Source organism: Halichoeres trimaculatus, unplaced genomic scaffold (genome assembly GCF_033239565.1).
Source record: "Halichoeres trimaculatus isolate MK-OKI-2021-1 unplaced genomic scaffold, fHalTri1.1 fHalTri1_scaffold_20, whole genome shotgun sequence".
Taxonomy (NCBI): Eukaryota; Metazoa; Chordata; class Actinopteri; order Labriformes; family Labridae; genus Halichoeres; species Halichoeres trimaculatus.
This window is the reverse complement of record NW_027437198.1, coordinates 24,937,822-24,955,423: the sequence shown is the minus strand read 5'-3', so window position 1 is coordinate 24,955,423 and position 17,602 is coordinate 24,937,822. Positions and strand designations below refer to the sequence as shown.

The following is a 17,602-nucleotide window of genomic DNA, read 5'->3' as shown; positions in this document are numbered from 1 at the left end:
TATCGGACTTCAGTAAAGTCTGTGTTGTGAAGATAAAGTAGATTTTGTGGCTCCTGAATGACTTTAATCCAGGTGAGCTGAAGCAAAAATGTCCCCTAGGTTGCAGACCTTTGATCTAGATAATGAACATGGCACCACCTGACCTCCATCAGCTCATATTTCTGCTCCTTTTCTTCACAGTTTGGTCTTTATAACATCTTAAGTGAGAAGAGCAGAAAGTGTTGGTAACACAGTTGATGAACAGTTAATGCACCCCATGTACAGACAATCATTCTGATGAAATATTGATGAGGAGGAGCTGAAACATGACACACTTTCTTCAAGGTTCACACCAAAAAGGATGGGACCTCAGCTGATTTGGGTCATGTGACTTTGGAGCAAACCATTGCTGATTTGTAGGTTTTTTCAACGGGTAACATGGTTGATGCAGATTTCTCAAAGTGAATTATTTTATCTAAATTAATTATTAATGAAAGATGTTTTTGAAAGTTTTATTTCTTCTGGCTCAATAAATCAGACGCAGGAGGTGAATCGCTGTTTTTATGACAGAAGCATTCATTAATTATTAATTAATGTGTGTCTGGCTTTAAGCACTCAAGGTTAATGGATGCATCATCCTCTTAAACACTTCTTCACACCTGGATGTGAGGGAGAGCAGCTTTTAACTCCTGCTCAGACGATCCATACTCACTATTTACACTCCTCTTCAGCTCCAGGCGCTCTTTAAACAGATAAAAATATGTATTTACAGGAAAACTGGAAGCAAAAACCTGCAGCTCTGCACATCCTCCTCTCTGAACTTCGCCTAAAATAACCCCACGAATCAAAATCTGACACATCCTCGCAGCCGGGAAGCTCTGACCCAGTCTGTCAAACTCAAAGCAGAGACAGCGTGAGACTGTCCTCTGTGTGAATCTTTTTATGTCCAAAGGAAGAGCAGTCAATGAAACAAAATGGCTCCCTTTGCTCAGTCATTGCCGGCAATTTGGCCCCGGTTTCCTTGGCAACGCAAAGTTGGTTTCTCACTGAGGACGAGGAGAACGCAGCCGCAACAATGCTTCACATCCAGCAGCAGCAGCACGCAGCCTTGATTTCTGTTTTTCTCCTCATCAGCTCAGCGTTCGGCGAGGAGCAGGTTGTTGATCTCACACGTTCATGAGCTCGCTGGAAAAACGGCGTGATTGTCCTAAAACAGAGCAGGAGAAAGCGTCTGATTGAGCTTGTTTTCCTCTCAAATCATCCTCATCAGCTTCAGTCGACGCTCTTTAATAAAGGGTTTATTTTCCTCTCTGTCTCTCTGACTGGTTCATGCTCAGATGTTAATTAACAGGGTCATTTGAGCTGACATTAAGCTTTTTAACTCACTTAGACTCATTTCTGCAGAAAATAGTCGTTTCCAGAGACTAACTGTCGGGTATTTCCAGGAAACTGTGTTTTTATGGTTCAGTGGCACAGAAATATGTTTACTCTGGGATGAAAGGAGGTTCATGTGTGTCTTTGTTTCCACTAATTCTGCCTGTAAAGCAGATATTCACTGACATCTTTACAGTTTCTGCTCCTTTGAGTGTGTAAAATCACAATAGCTTCACTTGAAGCACAAAGCGTCCAAGGACAAACATCTTCTACTCCTTGTGAATTCATCATGTGAGCCACAGAATCGGGTTTCTGGAGTTTTTCACTGAAACAAGCTCAAAGATGTCTTAAAGAGTCAGATTTTGGGGAAACATACAGTGTGGAAAATAAGTATTAAAAATGTCAACTTTTTTCTCATCACATTTATTTCCAAAGCTGCAATTCAAATGAAATTTCTACCAGACATTTGTATTAACTCAAATAATCCACACATGGAAAGACATCACAACATTCAGGTCCATAAATAATGATTATGGTGAATTAAGTACGATAACACAGGAAAAAAGTATTGAACCCGCCATGGAAAGGCTGTATACTTTGGCAAGGAAATGCACCATACCACCTGAAATCTGTCAGTAATTATTACTTGAACTTCCAATTAGTGCAAACCAACATCAGCTGGGCTAGAGCAAATTGATGATCCTATAAAAAGGTGTTTTTTTCACCAAGCAGTTAAATACCACACACCTCATGATGGGTAAAGGCAAAGAGCTCTCTGAAGACATTCACAACCTGATTGTTGCTCAGCATCAGAATGGAACTGGTTACAGACTTATATCAAAGCACCTGAATATTCCAGCCAGCACCGTTGGGGCCATTATTCACAAGTGGAAGAAGCACCACCTTACCATCAACAGGCCACGCACAGGAGCTCCTTGAAGATTTCTGACCAGGGAGTCAGAAAGATAGTCAGAAGAGTACTCAACGAGCCAAGGACCACCCTGAAAGTGCTCCAGAAAGACTTGGAGGCAGCAGGTACAATTGTTACAGAGAAAACAATAGGCAATGCACTCCACCGCCATGGCCTCTATGGACGCTCAGCCCATAAGACTCCATTCCTCAAGAAAAGGCATGTTGAAGCTGGTTTAAAGTTTGCTAAACAGCATCTTGACAAGCCTGTAGAATACTGGGAGAATGTTGTCTGGTCAGATGAGACCAAAACTGAACTTTTGGGCTGTCATACTACAGACCATGTTTGGAGGAGAAATGGCACTGCACATCAGCCAAAAAACACTACACCAACAGTGAAGTTTGGAGGTGGAAGCATCATGGCATGGGGTTGTTTCTCATCTCATGGTGTTGGCAAACTTCATATAACTGACGGAGCAATGAATGGAGCCATGTATGGGGAAATTCTTGATCTGAATCTGCTGCCATCCACCAGGATGATGAAGATGAGACGTGGCTGGACCTTCCAGCAGGACGACCATCCAAACCACACGGCAAAGTTGACTCTCAAATGGTTTCAGAAAAAGAAAATCAATCTGTTAGAACGGCCTAGTCAATCACCTGACTTCAATCCAACTGAACATTTGTGGAAAGAAGTAAAGAAAAGGGTTCACCAGAGGGCACCAAAGAATATTCCAGATTTAAAGACAATCTGTGCAGAGGAATGGGCCAAAATCACACCTGAGCAGTGTGGGCCATTAGTTCAAACATACAAGAAGCTTCTGGAAGCTGTCATTGCAAACAAAGGCTTCTCCACTAAGTATTAGATGAGTCTCAGTTAGCGTGTTCAATACTTTTTTCCTGTGTTATCGTGCTTAATTCACCATAATCATTATTTATGGACCTGAACGTTTTGATTTCTTTTCATGTGTGGATTATTTGAGTTAATACCAATGTCTGGGAGAAATTTTGTTTGAATTGCAGCCGTAGAAATGTGTTCAATACTTATTTTCCTCGTTGTATCTGTGATTTCTGTGTTTCCTCAGTTAAAAGCATCGCAGTGATCTGACGTGTTTCATCGTAAACTCTAATCTAATCCCAGCCTTTCTCCGTCCTCTGCTTTGAGTAAAAAGCCTAAAATGTGATCACACACTCTAATTCTGAACCTCTCGAGTCTGTGCAGCTGTGTTTTCACATTTGGACGTTAAGGATGTAAATGCAGGTGTGTCTTTGTTCTCTTCTATCAGATCAGATTTGCTCTTTATTTGCTCGGACTCTGATGACCTTTATGGAAACCTTTCAGCTCAAGTCCTCCATTCCAAACAAGCTCCTGCTTATCAGTAACCTATTACTTCTTGCTCCAGCTGCCTGCGCAAACATCGGCCCAGGCATTCGCCACAACTATGTACACACTTTCAAATACAGTGAACACAAACACAGATATGTGAGACATCCACCGCAGCACTTCTCTCTCACAGGACTTCTTTCTTTCTTTCTTTTTTTTTGAAGCGTGTTTTTCAGCTGGCACAGTCCCGAGCTGTGTTTATGTCATTCACTTCTCTTTCTCCCAACAAAACACGTCCCTCAGCTGCTCCTCTGTCCTCAGGAGACAGGTCGTCTCAAATAAGGGAACCAAAAAATTCAGCTACAATAGCGACTTTATCCACAATTGGATTTGAGTGTCAGTGGAAACATGTGTGGGCATCTATTCTCCCGAGGCCTGTTGGGGTAATGTGATTGTGTTTAATTCACTCCTTACATACCCTGAGGCCAAACCCTGACAGGCTGTTATTGACCAGCTTGTTTGGGATAATAAATAATGCAAATCACATTTACCTGCCACAGAAAATTCACGAGGAGGGGGAGGTTTTGCACTGCAGCTTGAATCTTTTTGCAGAAACTTACAAAGTGAAATTGTAACCGTAACGTTTTTTTGTTTTATTTTCTCTTCAGGTGGAGTCGGCATTGCATCCACTCAGCTGTGCAAGACGGTGAAGGACGTGACCGTGTTTGGCACGGCATCCGCCAGCAAGCACGAGACCATCAGCGAAGGCGGGGTCACGCATCCCATCGACTACCGCACCAAGGACTACGTGGAGGAAGTACGCAAGATCAGTCCGAAAGGTGAGGAGCTCGGCTGTCCGTGCAGGACATGAACACAGCATTGCAAGTTAATACACTGAAGAATGAATATGTTAGATTCAAAAACTTTGAGATGTTATTATTAAAGGGGATATGAGTTTGAAAGTGATGCTGAAAAAGTCTGCCTTCTAATCATAATCCACACTTTAAAATGAAATTATCCGCACTAATATTACTGGTTACTGGCTGTTTTAAATTGCTGCTTCTGAGTTTCCTGATCGGGTTAATTTACGGCACGTCTAAGTCTCTGTGACGACACCACGCCGGCTGACAAAGTTTGGTGGAGAGAAGAGAGATCTGTGTTTTTCTCTGCTGAAAATGATTTCTGTGATTAATTTTGTAGTGATGGTGGACACTGGAGCCTAACTGTCAGACAGAAAAAGGACAGAAGAGCAGAAGAAAGATAAACAGGAGAGAGATAGAGCACGAGCTACAGGCTAAAATGTTAGCTCTGATTGGTAGATGACTGACAGGACATAATCAGGATTCACAGGCATGTCTCAGAGCACCGAGCTGCCAGCTGCGCTAAATATAAACGGCTACTTAACTACTGTACGAACTGACGGTGTTAGCTTGTTGTCACGTTAGCCTACAGATACGTCGGAGCACTGGGCTGCCGATAGCACTACATATAGCCGGCTGCTACAACATTTGCTTGATGTCACGTTTCAAATCTTGTTGCTATGTAACTGTACTGATAAATACCTTACCTTGGCGCGTTGTATACAGTAAAAAGTTGACTTGAACAAAGAAAATTTGTTTCAATCTGATCTCCTTTTAATTACAAAAAGTCATTGACGACAGTGTGCGGAGACTCCAGGCCACAAGGTGGCGAGAGAATGCAATCAAAACAAACCCTCCTCACAGCATCTTTAAACAAATTATTATTAATTACCACATAAACACACATGAAAGTACCAAAAATTGGAACCATTGTACTGATACTACTACATTAGCTTCTGTATGCTGTTTGCTGCATCGCTAACCACTTTTTTCGTGTATTTTTTAGCTCCTCCTGTTTTTTTTCATTTCTTTTATTTCTCACTGCCAGATGGATAGATTTCTTTTTGTTTTGGAAAACCTCCTCACTTGTTTTTCTGCTCAGTGCCGATTCGGTCGTGGCAAAGCTGGTCCGCTCTCTGGTGCCCCCTTCTGGCTTGGGGCACTTTCATGCTAAGCCATGCCTGATCTTTTTCAGTATTTTGTCATTTTTTTCGCTGTAGTTTCTTTTTGTATCAATCAAAGAGCCATGAAACGACAGTAATAAGTCAGATTCACAACATTTGTTACAGCTGGGGGATATTTTTACAGCTTTTTCAGCGTGTCGTCAGAGGAAAATGGCGGCGGTGTGAACATGATGAATTCTGGGTGACTGCAGCGTTTGTTGACAAGAGATTGTCAAAGCGAGAAGATTTTTCCGACACTTGTTTTCTTTCCTCATGACACAATTCTCAGCAGACAGAGCTGGCTGCCATGTTTGCTAGACTGACTGACAGCATGTGGGGAGTTTTTTTTCCCATCAGGCAAAGCAGCGACCGTTACGACAAAGTCTAGTCCCTGTGTTTCTAACAGGATGAAGGCGGTCAGGGCTCGTTTGATAGTCCCCTCTTCGTCTCTGCTCTCTGTGACATGGAGCGAGACAGACGGACGTTTCAGAGACAGATAAGACGAGGGCCAGAGCTGACACTTTAGACAGAATGGATCTAATTAGACGCCCGGATCAATGCGAAGCCCTGCCCGCTACCTTTCCCCGTCTTTGGCTCTCTGTCAATTCATCTGTGCTGCGGTCATGGCAGAGTCCTGCTGTGAGCCTCCTGCAATCAATAGAGGCCGGGTTTAGCCGAGCAAGGAGGGGTAGCCCAATTTGAGGAGTCCCCTCTGGCACAAAGGAACATCATTAAGTCTGAGCCCGCATGGCCAGACATTAATAAGCACACAGAGACGGCTTCATAGTGAGGTCGCCATGCTCTGCAATCTGTCCCAAGGTCGGTTTGTTTCTCCCTCCACCCAGGAAAGGAATGAGCAGTGACAGACAGACGTTTTATCCCTCCTCCCTTATCAGCGGCAAGAATGAGAAAACACAAAACAAGAGGGATCTCACCCCGCACTCCTCCTCTCCTCTCTTGGCATATTCCCGGGTTCCTCCTCGTGTAAACATGGCACAACTTGGCTACACTTTCTACTCCGAGTGAACTCTGGCATGCGGAGGAGACTTGGCTCCAGCGAAATCCAGACCTGAGATAACCATCCCCTTTTTTCCTCTCCTTCTTGTTTTCAGGGTTGGATATTATTCTGGACCCTCTGGGAGGATCGGACACCCATAAGGCCTACAACCTGCTGAAGCCTATGGGCAAACTCATCACCTACGGTAAGTGGACGACACAGGAAGAGCATCCAGGAGCTAACCAGCCGGGTTCAGTCTGGGGAAGCAGTTTGCAGAAGTTTTCCACATAACGTTTTCCAGATTCAGAACCATTTTTATGAGCCAATAATAAAAAAGCAGCTCAACTTCCACAAGAATGTCATTTTGCCCCCAGTCCGTATGAATCTCTAACCAAGCTTCTGCACATTGTTCGAGTTTGAAGCTCAGTATCCTCATAAGTTACTGTACGAGTTCATTTCACTGCAAAAACTGCTTCTACTTTAAGGTATAAATCATCTTGCTATGATCAATATGAGCCACATTTAACTGATCAGTCCAAGAAAATGTCTCGTTTCGAGTTATTTAAAGACAAAAATGAGGTCGGAATTGCTGTAACAAGTAAAAAAAAATCTGCTAATGGAACAAGAGAAATTGACTTGAGTAGTCACAGCAGCAATCAAGAAAACAAAAGTAAGAAAGTGTATAGAAAGTGCAAAAAGCTCCATAAGATAATAGATGCTGACAGCTTGTCCATCATTGTCCAGTCAGCCAGCCTCCACCTCCACAGGGTCCAGGACTGAGCTTCTTCAGCAGTCTGTTCAGTCTCTGTCTCCTGGATCCTGTCTGCTTACAGCAGGTGAAGCTCTTCCAATGTGGTATTGGTGTCTGATGTTAGCCCTGTTTGCCATGTCTGTGAATAGCATGATGCTAGTCTGCCCTCTGGTATTCCCTCTGTTGCTGGGTTAGCACGGCTAGCTCGTCCATCTTATTGGAGATAGAGCTTATGTTCCCAATGAAGATGGATGGAAGGACAGGTCGTCCTCGCCTTCTTCTCCCCACCTTGTGGGGAAACATCTGGCCTTGCACCAGTTAGCACTGACATGCTACAGGCTGCTAACAGCTGATTTCACATGTAAACAATGCAGCCATGGTTACATGTAGGATCTCCAGACAAACACAGGAGAAAAAGTAGTAAAAATATCACTGAAGACAAAACCAGTTTGGTGTCCATGACCAACAAATGAGCCATACAAAGTTATGATCCACTCCAAATGCAAAGATGACAAAAAAGAGATGAAGAAATGACAAGAAACGGACAAAGAAGACAGAGCTGCTGAAACAGGGTGGCACCTAGCAGAAAAATATATGTACACATGTATGTGTATATGTATGTGAGCATATATGTACATATATATATATCTGAAGAGTTCAAAGCAGTAGGACATGTTTGTATAATAGATACATTTAAAATCTAACAGAGCACATAGAAAAGACAGAATCTGCAATTGGTCCCCCCCAAAAGTACCTCTTCAAATAATTGCCATGGTAATATTTATTTTTTTATTTTTTTATTTTATTTATCTTTTTCTCTCCTTTGATACAATATTATTTTGGTTTATGCAACTTTTTTTACTTTTATTATTTTGTTTAAATTTGATTTTTTTTTTTGTACGTTTATTGCACAGTCACATATATAATTTTGAACATTTGCATGATGTTTTTCACATGGTGTAAATATTCTTTAAAAATAATAAATACATAAAAAAATATATCAAAAAATATCTAAAAAAAAATCTTTTCTCTTGTTCCATCTCAGATTGTTTTTTTTACTTGTAACAAGCAATTCAGACCTCATTTTTGTTTTTCAATAACTTTAAATAAGATATTTTTCTGGACTGTTCAGGTGAATGTGGCTCATATTAAGTCTAAAGAGACATTTTCTACTGAAAATAAGACAAAAACACTTGATAAGATTTCAGTTTTTGCAGCGTTAAAATTTGTATCTACTGTATACTTTTATTTTTTTTAGCATGTATTTGATTCAAAAGCTTTAAACAGACAGGAAACTTTACAAGCTCCAGCTTCTATCTGTGATATTTCACCTCTTTGATGCAAGCCTCTCTAAAAAACTAAATTGGGGATCAAACAGGTAGGTCGAGGACACACAAAAAAAACTTGTGAGACTTTACTTAGCTCAAAAAATTCAAAAAAGGGAAAACAAACAGGAAGAAATTGGAAGCAGGGTTATCTATACACAGGTCGGACCAATTACTAAACAAACACAGGTGTGTGTTTGAGGGAAAACAGGCAGGAAACAGAACAATGACGACTTACACAACCAGGATTACAAAATACAGCATCTGAAGACAATAAGAGGCCGAGCAGAAGATCACAACACGAGAAGTTTTGGAGCAGAGAGATAAAGCGTCTTCCTGGTGGGCCGTGTGACCTCGCGGCAGAGGTCCGTGTCCTCGGCGTGTAGCGTGTCCCCGTGGGAAGGCCTTTACGCTCGCTGTGCCGCGATGCCAATCTGGTACCAGCATGCATGCAGCAGTGGGCGGGGTCGGCATCCATGAAGAACAGGGCTTCGCCTTTGCATGCTTCACAAAAAAACCCACCGCTCAGCATGGTGCCCCCACCCCGCCCTCACCCATTCACCCTCTCTCAACCTCCCTCCAGCCCGGCCCCACCCTCCCGGTCCCTCTCGGCGGCCTGCTCCTCTTCCAGTTTATCAGAAGTATGCACGATGGAACAATGGGCGTTTTATCCACACGAAAACCTGGAATGTGTCTGAATGTAGCAGGCCGGGTCCCTCTCTGCTCTCACTGCGAGCTTTGTGTCCCCTGGTTCCCCCCAGAGAGACACACAGAGACACAGGGACGGGATGGGAAGAGGGTGATGGAGGCTCAGAGTGAAAGGTGGAGGCGGGGTGTGAACGTGCGCGGAAAGGAAAGGGCAGGATGGTGAAAATGTGTCATTAAAGATAATTCAAGCGGTTACTTTTGTCAAGAGGTGTTTGAGCAGAAATCTCAGAGTGTGGGAAAAGTGTCTCCTCAGACTTTGACCCTCCTTCTCCTCCTCCTCCTCCTCTCTCAGGTGCGGCGAACATGCTCGCCGGCCAGAAGAAGAACCTGCTGGCCGTGGCCAAGAACTGGTACCATCAGTTCTCCATCCACACGCTCAGTCTGATCCAGGGGAACAAGTCCGTGTGCGGCTTCCACCTGGGCTACCTGGACGGGGAGATGGAGCTCATCAGCCAGGCCATGAACATCATCCTGGATCTGTACAAGGAGGGAAAGATCAAGCCCCGCATCGACTCCACCTGGCACCTGGAGCAGGTTGGTGGGGTTTAATGTTCTCCTGTAGAGAGTTTGTGTCTGTTCATACCATGCTATAAAAAAAAAAACATGTGATGTTTTTATCCATTTTGCAATCTTTCTCTGGTAGAGCCTTAACTCTTTGATTAGTTTCTGAAAAAGTCATTCTGTCCGATTTAATTCTGATGCAATGAAAACCTCGTTAACTAATCCAGCAAATTAAGCTGCAGATTTCTACTTCCTGGCACAGCTCAATGAGCGCTTCAGATCAGCTGTTAGCCAGAAAGCTAACGGTGGCATGCAAGTTCCAAAATAAAAGCCTTTTAAACACCATATGGCTGAATAATTAAATGAAAGAAATAATAAAAAGTGATGTATTTACGTAATATTTTGTGAAAGAAGGGGCAGATAATATAAGATTTTTCTCATTTCTGCTTCTTCTTTTACATTTGTTTGAGCTTTTATTTATGTTTTGAACAGTATTTTTATTAATTTTTGGATTTAAAACGATAAACAAACAAGTGAACTTTCGCTACAACAAATACAACTTCACATACAACACATAGAAACATCTTACATCAAAAAACTTAATCTTAATTGTCCGTAACAAAGTGTTATGTATCTTGAATATGTGCATATACTGATTTCACTCAGTTCAGTACAACAGTAGCTGCTAGCAATGAGATTGTGATAGAAGGACGTCGACTTTGGGGCAAAATGAAGACTCAACATGCTTCAAAACCAAACCAAACAATTGAATATTTTTTAATGACAAAGTGAAATAAAGTCTCATCATTAAATTATAACAAATGTCTTGAGGCACTGATAAAATTTTATTAGCAGAAAGCCAACATCAAGACAAAGAAAGGAGTCTTATCTCATCTTAACTCACCATGATCGCAAAACTTTGCAGATTTTAGCAAGATACAACTTTTCGTCAACAGGCAGAAACCTCGGACAGAACCAGACTCATGTTAAACAGACATCTGAGGAGACTGTGATGGATATATTCATCCTTTGTGGATGCAAACAAGCAGAGATTGTGGATTAATCTGAGTGCATGGCACACTTTTAAGGATTTTGATCCAGAATGTGAAAATATCGTGTGTAGGCGAGAACTGCCAGTCAGTAAAACTTCCCGATTCGTACTGATGTTCACAAATCTTTAATCGTCATAGAAGTTGGGACATGAAGACACTGTGAAAACTGGAACAATGAAAAAGAGTCGTTTAGCCTTGGGCTCAAATCATCACATCCGCACAGATCCACAACATATTTCATGACTTACTCTTATCTTCCAAGTGCATAAACACAACATGAGACAATGTTTACCGTGTTCGGGTGCTGACCAACAGTTAGAAACAAAAAGGACGAGATAAAAGCTTTTTCCACAACCCACCATCTCTCTCTCCGTAGACTGCTAGACCAAAACATTTTCTATATTAACAAGATAACTTTCCTTGGAAGCTTGCAAAAAGGGTTATACAAAAAGAAATCTTATCAAATAAAATAGTTTCGTTTTGTAGCTTTGAGCGTTGCCATAGCAACCAATGATACTCTGAGTCTGGTTAAGAAGGCATATATATCCACTGGACCGGAGGGATGTGCAACTAGCACAGGCTGCAAGAAGGACTGAAGGCTAAGGGTGCTAGCTCTGCTAATGCTAGGCACACTCTGCAAACCATGCAACGTTGTTGAAGCACAGGCTCAGAGATTTTCCCTTTAAGCTCCGAGTGAGTATCTTCTTGGGCCGATATCAGCCTTTCTTCAAGGTATCAGGACTCACAAAGGCTGCAACCAGCAATAAAAATCTTATGCCAAGAAAATCCTCCTCGCTAACAGTTTGGTACGTCATTGCTGTGCTTTGACACCATGGCAACCAGAGTCAGGTCCTGTTCAAACAACATGAATGAACCAGGACGAGTTGAAAGTCAAACTGTTTGTTTTGCACTTCTGGTTATTTAAAAAATCACCAAAACTGACTGTTGTTAGTTTTATTTTTCAGTTTTGTTAATTTATTCAAAACAAGTCTTATCCTCAGGGAGAGATGTGTTTTGTTTCGGACTTAACGACTGAGTGACTGAGCTGACTTTGTTCAAAATGATCTGTCACTGTTAATTGAAATTTCATGTATCAAAAGTACCAGTGATATTGGTATTTGGTATCGGTGACTACTCAAAAGGGAGTTGTAAATTAAACTTCTGTGTAAATGAAGTGAAAGTTAAACACATGGTCGTCACATTTCTGCATTTACACCTGGCTTACATCAGTCACCTGAAGTCTCTGAGCGCTCGCTACGTCTGTGTCTGCACGTCTGAGCTGAGCTGATCTGCTGGAGCTGGGTGTGGCTCGACTCGTCGGGTGAAGTTTGTCCACAAGCCGCTCTGTGTCTCCTCCAGCATCAGTCAGTCAGTCAGTCAGTCGGTGAGACAGACAGTCAGCTTGTTGCTGACAAAATGAAGCCTGCAAACAGATCTGAATAGGCAGAGTGTGAGAAACACAGAGAGAAAGAGGGAGTCGCGGGCTGACATCTTCTGTTGTCAGAGTCGGAGCTGGTCACTGTTGGTTTTTTGTTGTTTTTTTGGCCTGAGAGAAACACCCGCTGTCTTTCTCTGCCATCTGACGCTCTGTCTCTGCTCCTCCATCTGTCTGCTCTTTCTATCCCTGTCTTTAGGTTACTGACTCCATCTCTGACTCTCTCCATCTTGCCTTTATTCTCTCCTTCTCCCTCCGCTCGCACAGTGTATCTTTTTTGCTTTTTCTCTCTTGTTGCTATGGTGACATCCTTTAGTCTGTGTGTGTGCGTGTGTGTGTCTCAGGGAGGGGCCCTGATGTATGAAAAAAGAGACATGAAGCACGGAGGAACAGAGGAAGGTAGATCTCAGTGCGTGTTAAGTTTTTAGTCATGAGACGGATCACTGATGGATTGTGGGAGTTTAGCTGCCACGCCCAGACGCCATCGATCTCAGCTCTTCTTTCCTCCTGTTTTGCACCTTTAATCAATCCCGCTCGGATGATATTGATGTATGAAAATGAGTGTTATCCCTCCATCCTGTGTCTCCCCCCCGAGCGTGGTTATCTACATCAGCATCGTGGTCCCGTCGGCCGCCACAAATAGCTCACACTTCATTTTAAGACGCCCAGGAGGCAGAGAGGTAGAGAGTGAAGGGTGGAGGTGGGCGGAGCCATCACTCTCCAGCTTTCATTCAGGTTAAAGATGATTCTTATAACTCTCCCTACTCCTCCTCCTCCTCCTCCTCCTCTTCCTCCTCGTTTCAGGCGTGTTCCACCAGTTGCTCCTCTTGTACCCTCCTCCCGCCTCCACTTCAAACCCCCTCCTCTCCCTGCTCAGAGGAGTCATCAGGGCCACTTTTCAGCCAGGCTTTACGTTGCTAGGAGATGGCCCTGTTGCCGTGGCACTGGTCGCTAGGTGGTCTGCCTGCCTCGCACGCAGAGGGAGGATGGAGGGAGGGAGGGGGGAGGCGCGGGCAGACAGTAGACAGAGAGCAGTGGTCAAGAGGAGGGTGGGGCCGGTCTGGGAGTCTCCTCTGATGGATGTGACGATGATGATGATGATGATGATGAATGAGGTCTTCATCTAAACAAACCTTTGTTCTCTCGGCTCTGGTGGAGTGTTTTCTTCCTTTTTGGAAGTGTTCGTGAGAGAAACGTCCTCTGACGCTCCTGACATTTAACCGCCTCTGTGCTGAGTGCACGAGGATGTGATGAACACAAGGAGCAACCTCTGGTCCTAAAGCATGAAGCCTGCAGTTCATCGAGTGTCCACTAGAGGCCGGCTGCAGAAACACCAGAAAGCACTGATCTTAACAAAAACTCAGAGACAAACTGGTGATGTTATGGAGACTTCTTTTACGTTTTATACTGCATATGAATAAAAACATACTTTAAAGGTTCATTTCACTTTTTTTTTTCAATAGCACCATAATATTTATCTGTTTCAGATTAGTAAACATCAAGTCACAAAAAAAATTCTGTCAAAATTACCAAGTACTAATTCACGTAAACCCAAAAGGTACCATTTTTAGGTACCTAAATGCATCCTTGTGACTGTGAGGAAGTGGAAGAGTAGCCAATTTTCCATGCTGGACATGAACGCAGCATTACAAGATTATAAATTGAACTGTAAAAATGTTAAATTGAAAAATTTTTTACTTTGTTATTAAACAAATTGATATTTTTTTTACCACATGAACACAAAAAAAGTACCAAAATTGGTACCATTGAGTACTGGTACCGGTTACCAGGTACCAGGCATTGGTACCGTATAGTTTCAAATGTGAAAGGTTCCCATCCCTAATCTTGAACCCCAGTATTTAATTTATTTATTTATTTTTATTTAATTTTAACTGAACCCAAACTGCTGCTTTTTTGGTCAGGGTAATATCTCATGTTGATATTTGAGTCAGTAGTATTTGCATTCATACCTCTTTGTATTCATTTCATATATCATATATTTATATATTCATACCCTCTTCAGTTTTTTACACTCTCTGATAACACTCAGGAAGCCATGCATCGAAAGTTTATTCTCAACTGTCATTTGTGAAATGACAATAAAAGAAAGTCTAATTTTTTTTTTCCTAAATGATTGGGGCCAGGTTAAAGGGGGGGAAAAGTAAATTTACAAGATTAATCTCATAAAATTATGAGAATACAGGCATAATCTTAGTCTGTAGTTATGGGCCATCAGAAAATCTCAGAAATGTGGAATAAAAATCGTGAGATAACATGCTTAAAATGATTTTGATGACACTACCCTCGCCTGGATGAAGTATTGAATATTCCTGTATCATATTTTATCAATGCTGCAGTTTGCAGAAGTTTTATTCGAACAAGAGCCGCTCTGTATAAAGGGCAATGCTCCACTTACTTTATTCTCTTACATTCATCAGATTAATCTCCTAAATTTATGACTTTATTCTAACAAATTTAGGAATTAATTCAGTTAATGTTAATTTATAAGATTACTCTTGTTGTAGGATAAAAACAAACAGCAATAAGATAAATGCAATAAAGACAATGAGAGGGTGAGTTTGTTTACTTAACTTCCATTTCACACTAATAGACTGATGAATATCTTTAATATTTGATTAAAGGGATAGAAATAAAAGTGTATTTGCCAAAGCTTTTGGTCTCTGACTTCATAAATCTCCTGTGAGGAACTTTCAGAGTCTTTGGTGTTGGGATGGGTACCAAATTAGGTACTTTTATAGGTACTGACTGTATTCCAATTGAAAACTTTGAGATTTTATTATTAAACAAATTAACATTTATTACCACATTAACAATCTGAAAAAAATCTGAAATCCTATCGAGTGATTTTGTCTTATTTTCAGTAGAGAATGTCTTTTTAGACTTAATACGAGCCACATTCACCAGAAAAATGTCTTGTTTTAAGTTATTTAGAGACAAAAAATGAGGTCTGAATTGCTTGTAACAAGTAAAAAAAATCTGCCAATGGAACAAAAGAAAAGTTTCTTGTATTAAGACATTTTTCTAATTTTAAGCAAATTTTCTCTTGTCATATCAGCAGATTTTTTTTACTTGTTACAAGCAATTCAGAGCTTATTTTTGTTTCTGTAAGACAAAAACATTTGATAAGATTTCATTATTTTCCCAGTGCATCTGTACTGTATGTTTCAAATGTGAAAGGTATCCATCCCTACTTTGGTGACCCTTCAGGGCAGAGTGTCCCTCTCATTCCTATCTTGATTTTCTCCTAAATGGGTGTAAAACCTCGACCATTTTTCATTTTTAAATCATCAGTCTTCAGCCACTGAAAACAAAAAACCAAAGCTTGCTCCAGCAGCATGAAGTTAATCACTTTGTCTGACTTCTCAACCACAGCAGCAGCACTAAAAAGTCGATGAAGTTATTAATGTTTCCAGGTCATTAAAGGTCATTAAAGGTCATTTGTATTCATTTAAGCCTGGTTAATTAGTGGCTAAAACCACCTATAGGAGCTTTTAAAGCTGTAAAAACAATAAGTCGTGCTTCAAATCATCTTTTCTCACACTACTTTCACAATCATCGCCTGGAGTTTCAGCTCCACCAGCATCCACCTGCAGACTCCAACTAAAGGAGGTGGAAAACTCGACACCATTGCTTTTTAATTTGTTAAGTTAAAGTTTGGATTAATTCAGCATGAGCATAATGACTGAAATGTATTTTGCTGCTGAGCTGAGTCTCCTTTTTGCTGACCGTCAATTTTAGGTCCGAAGAGAAAACAGATGTTGAACAGATTGCTCAAACTTTACGCTGCGTTTTGTGCCAGCTGAGCGCTCCCCAACGCCGAGAGAGAAATGACATTAGGAGGCATTTCTGTCTGCCAGTGTGAACAATACAACATCTAAATACTCTGAGTGTGTGTGTGTGTGAGTGTGTGTGTGAGTGCTGCTTGGGAGATTGGACAAAATAATTGTGAATTATTGATGAGAAAAGCTCGAAAACATGAAATAACTCAATTTATTGAGCCGTGATTTGACTCCGGGACGTCAGCGTAATGATTCTGACAGTGAAAGCATGTCTGCAGCCTCGTTTCTCATCTGTTTGTCGTTTCTGACTTTTCCTTTTCGCTGCTGCAACACTTTCATTTCCCCTCCAACATTATTAAAGTCTCATCTAAACAGATGTAGTGTCTCATAAACTGCATATTAAAATTCTATTTCTAGAGCGCGTAAAGTTTGTTCCCGCGCCGTGGAATCAAAAACGTAAGAGTAAAAACCCTCCTCTTTCACTCATCACTCCTTTCTGTTTTCTCCTCCCCTCTAAGGTGGGAGACGCCATGAGAAAGATGCAGGAGAGGAACAACATCGGCAAAGTGATCCTCACCACCGAGCCCATGCCCGAGGAGGAGAAGAAGGAGGAGGCCAAGAAGGAGGACAAGAAAGAGGACAAGAAGAAGGAGGACAAGAAGAAGGATGACAAGAAGAAGGACGATGGTAAGAAGGAGGAGAAGAAGGACGACAAGAAGAAGGAGGAGCCCAAGAAGGAGGAGAAGAAGGAGGAGGAGAAGAAAGAGGAGGTCAAGAAGGAGGAGAAGTGAGAGGGGAGGGAGGGATAGTGGAGCAGACCAGCACAGAGTTTGTTCTTTGGGGGCGGAGGGTGGGGGTGGAAGTGGGAGGAGGGGGTGGAGGGTGGGTGAGGATGGGAGGTAGAAAAGTAGATTATGATGTTTCACACCGCTGTTGATTTGTCATCCCCTGCTCCTTCTCTTCATGACTCCTCATTGGTGGTAATTACTCCAGCCTGGCTCCGCCCCCTTTCCTCCACCTCCCTCTTTAAAAAAAAAAAAGAGAAGAAGAAGAAGGAGAAATTTCTCCAACTCGAGCAAAATTCGATTGATTCTTACCTCTCGGGAACCGCTGAGGATTGTGGGTACGAGCAAGCCTGGGAGACAAATTACCGTTTCCATGACAACCATAATCTCCACCCTCACCCCTTCCACACCTCAACTCCCACTGTGCTAAATTATTCTGCTCCGACTTCCACCTGCCACCTCCTCATCACTGTGCTGAGTCCACCCACCCACACCCACACCCACACCCCCACACCAACACCCACCCACACCCACACCCCCAGGCCGGACCCACAGACAGGCACGGAAAGCGGCGGACACACGGAGAACCACACCCACCCACACACGCTGCCCTCTTAGTGTCCAGTTATGTCACTGATG

General features: G+C 42.3%; 1 protein-coding gene across 1 annotated transcript in view; it reads left to right on the top strand.

The window, feature by feature from the left end:
* vat1 (vesicle amine transport 1) overlaps positions 1–17,229 on the top strand; it is a 41,434-nt gene extending 24,205 nt beyond the window's left edge. The window contains exons 3-6 of the mRNA XM_074696458.1: positions 4,255–4,425; positions 6,722–6,811; positions 9,683–9,924; positions 16,697–17,229. Of these exons, the coding sequence (XP_074552559.1) occupies positions 4,255–4,425; positions 6,722–6,811; positions 9,683–9,924; positions 16,697–16,969 (776 nt within the window). The 3' untranslated portion in view covers positions 16,970–17,229. The remainder of the gene's footprint in view (positions 1–4,254; positions 4,426–6,721; positions 6,812–9,682; positions 9,925–16,696) is intronic.
* The last annotated feature ends 373 nt before the right edge of the window (positions 17,230–17,602 follow it).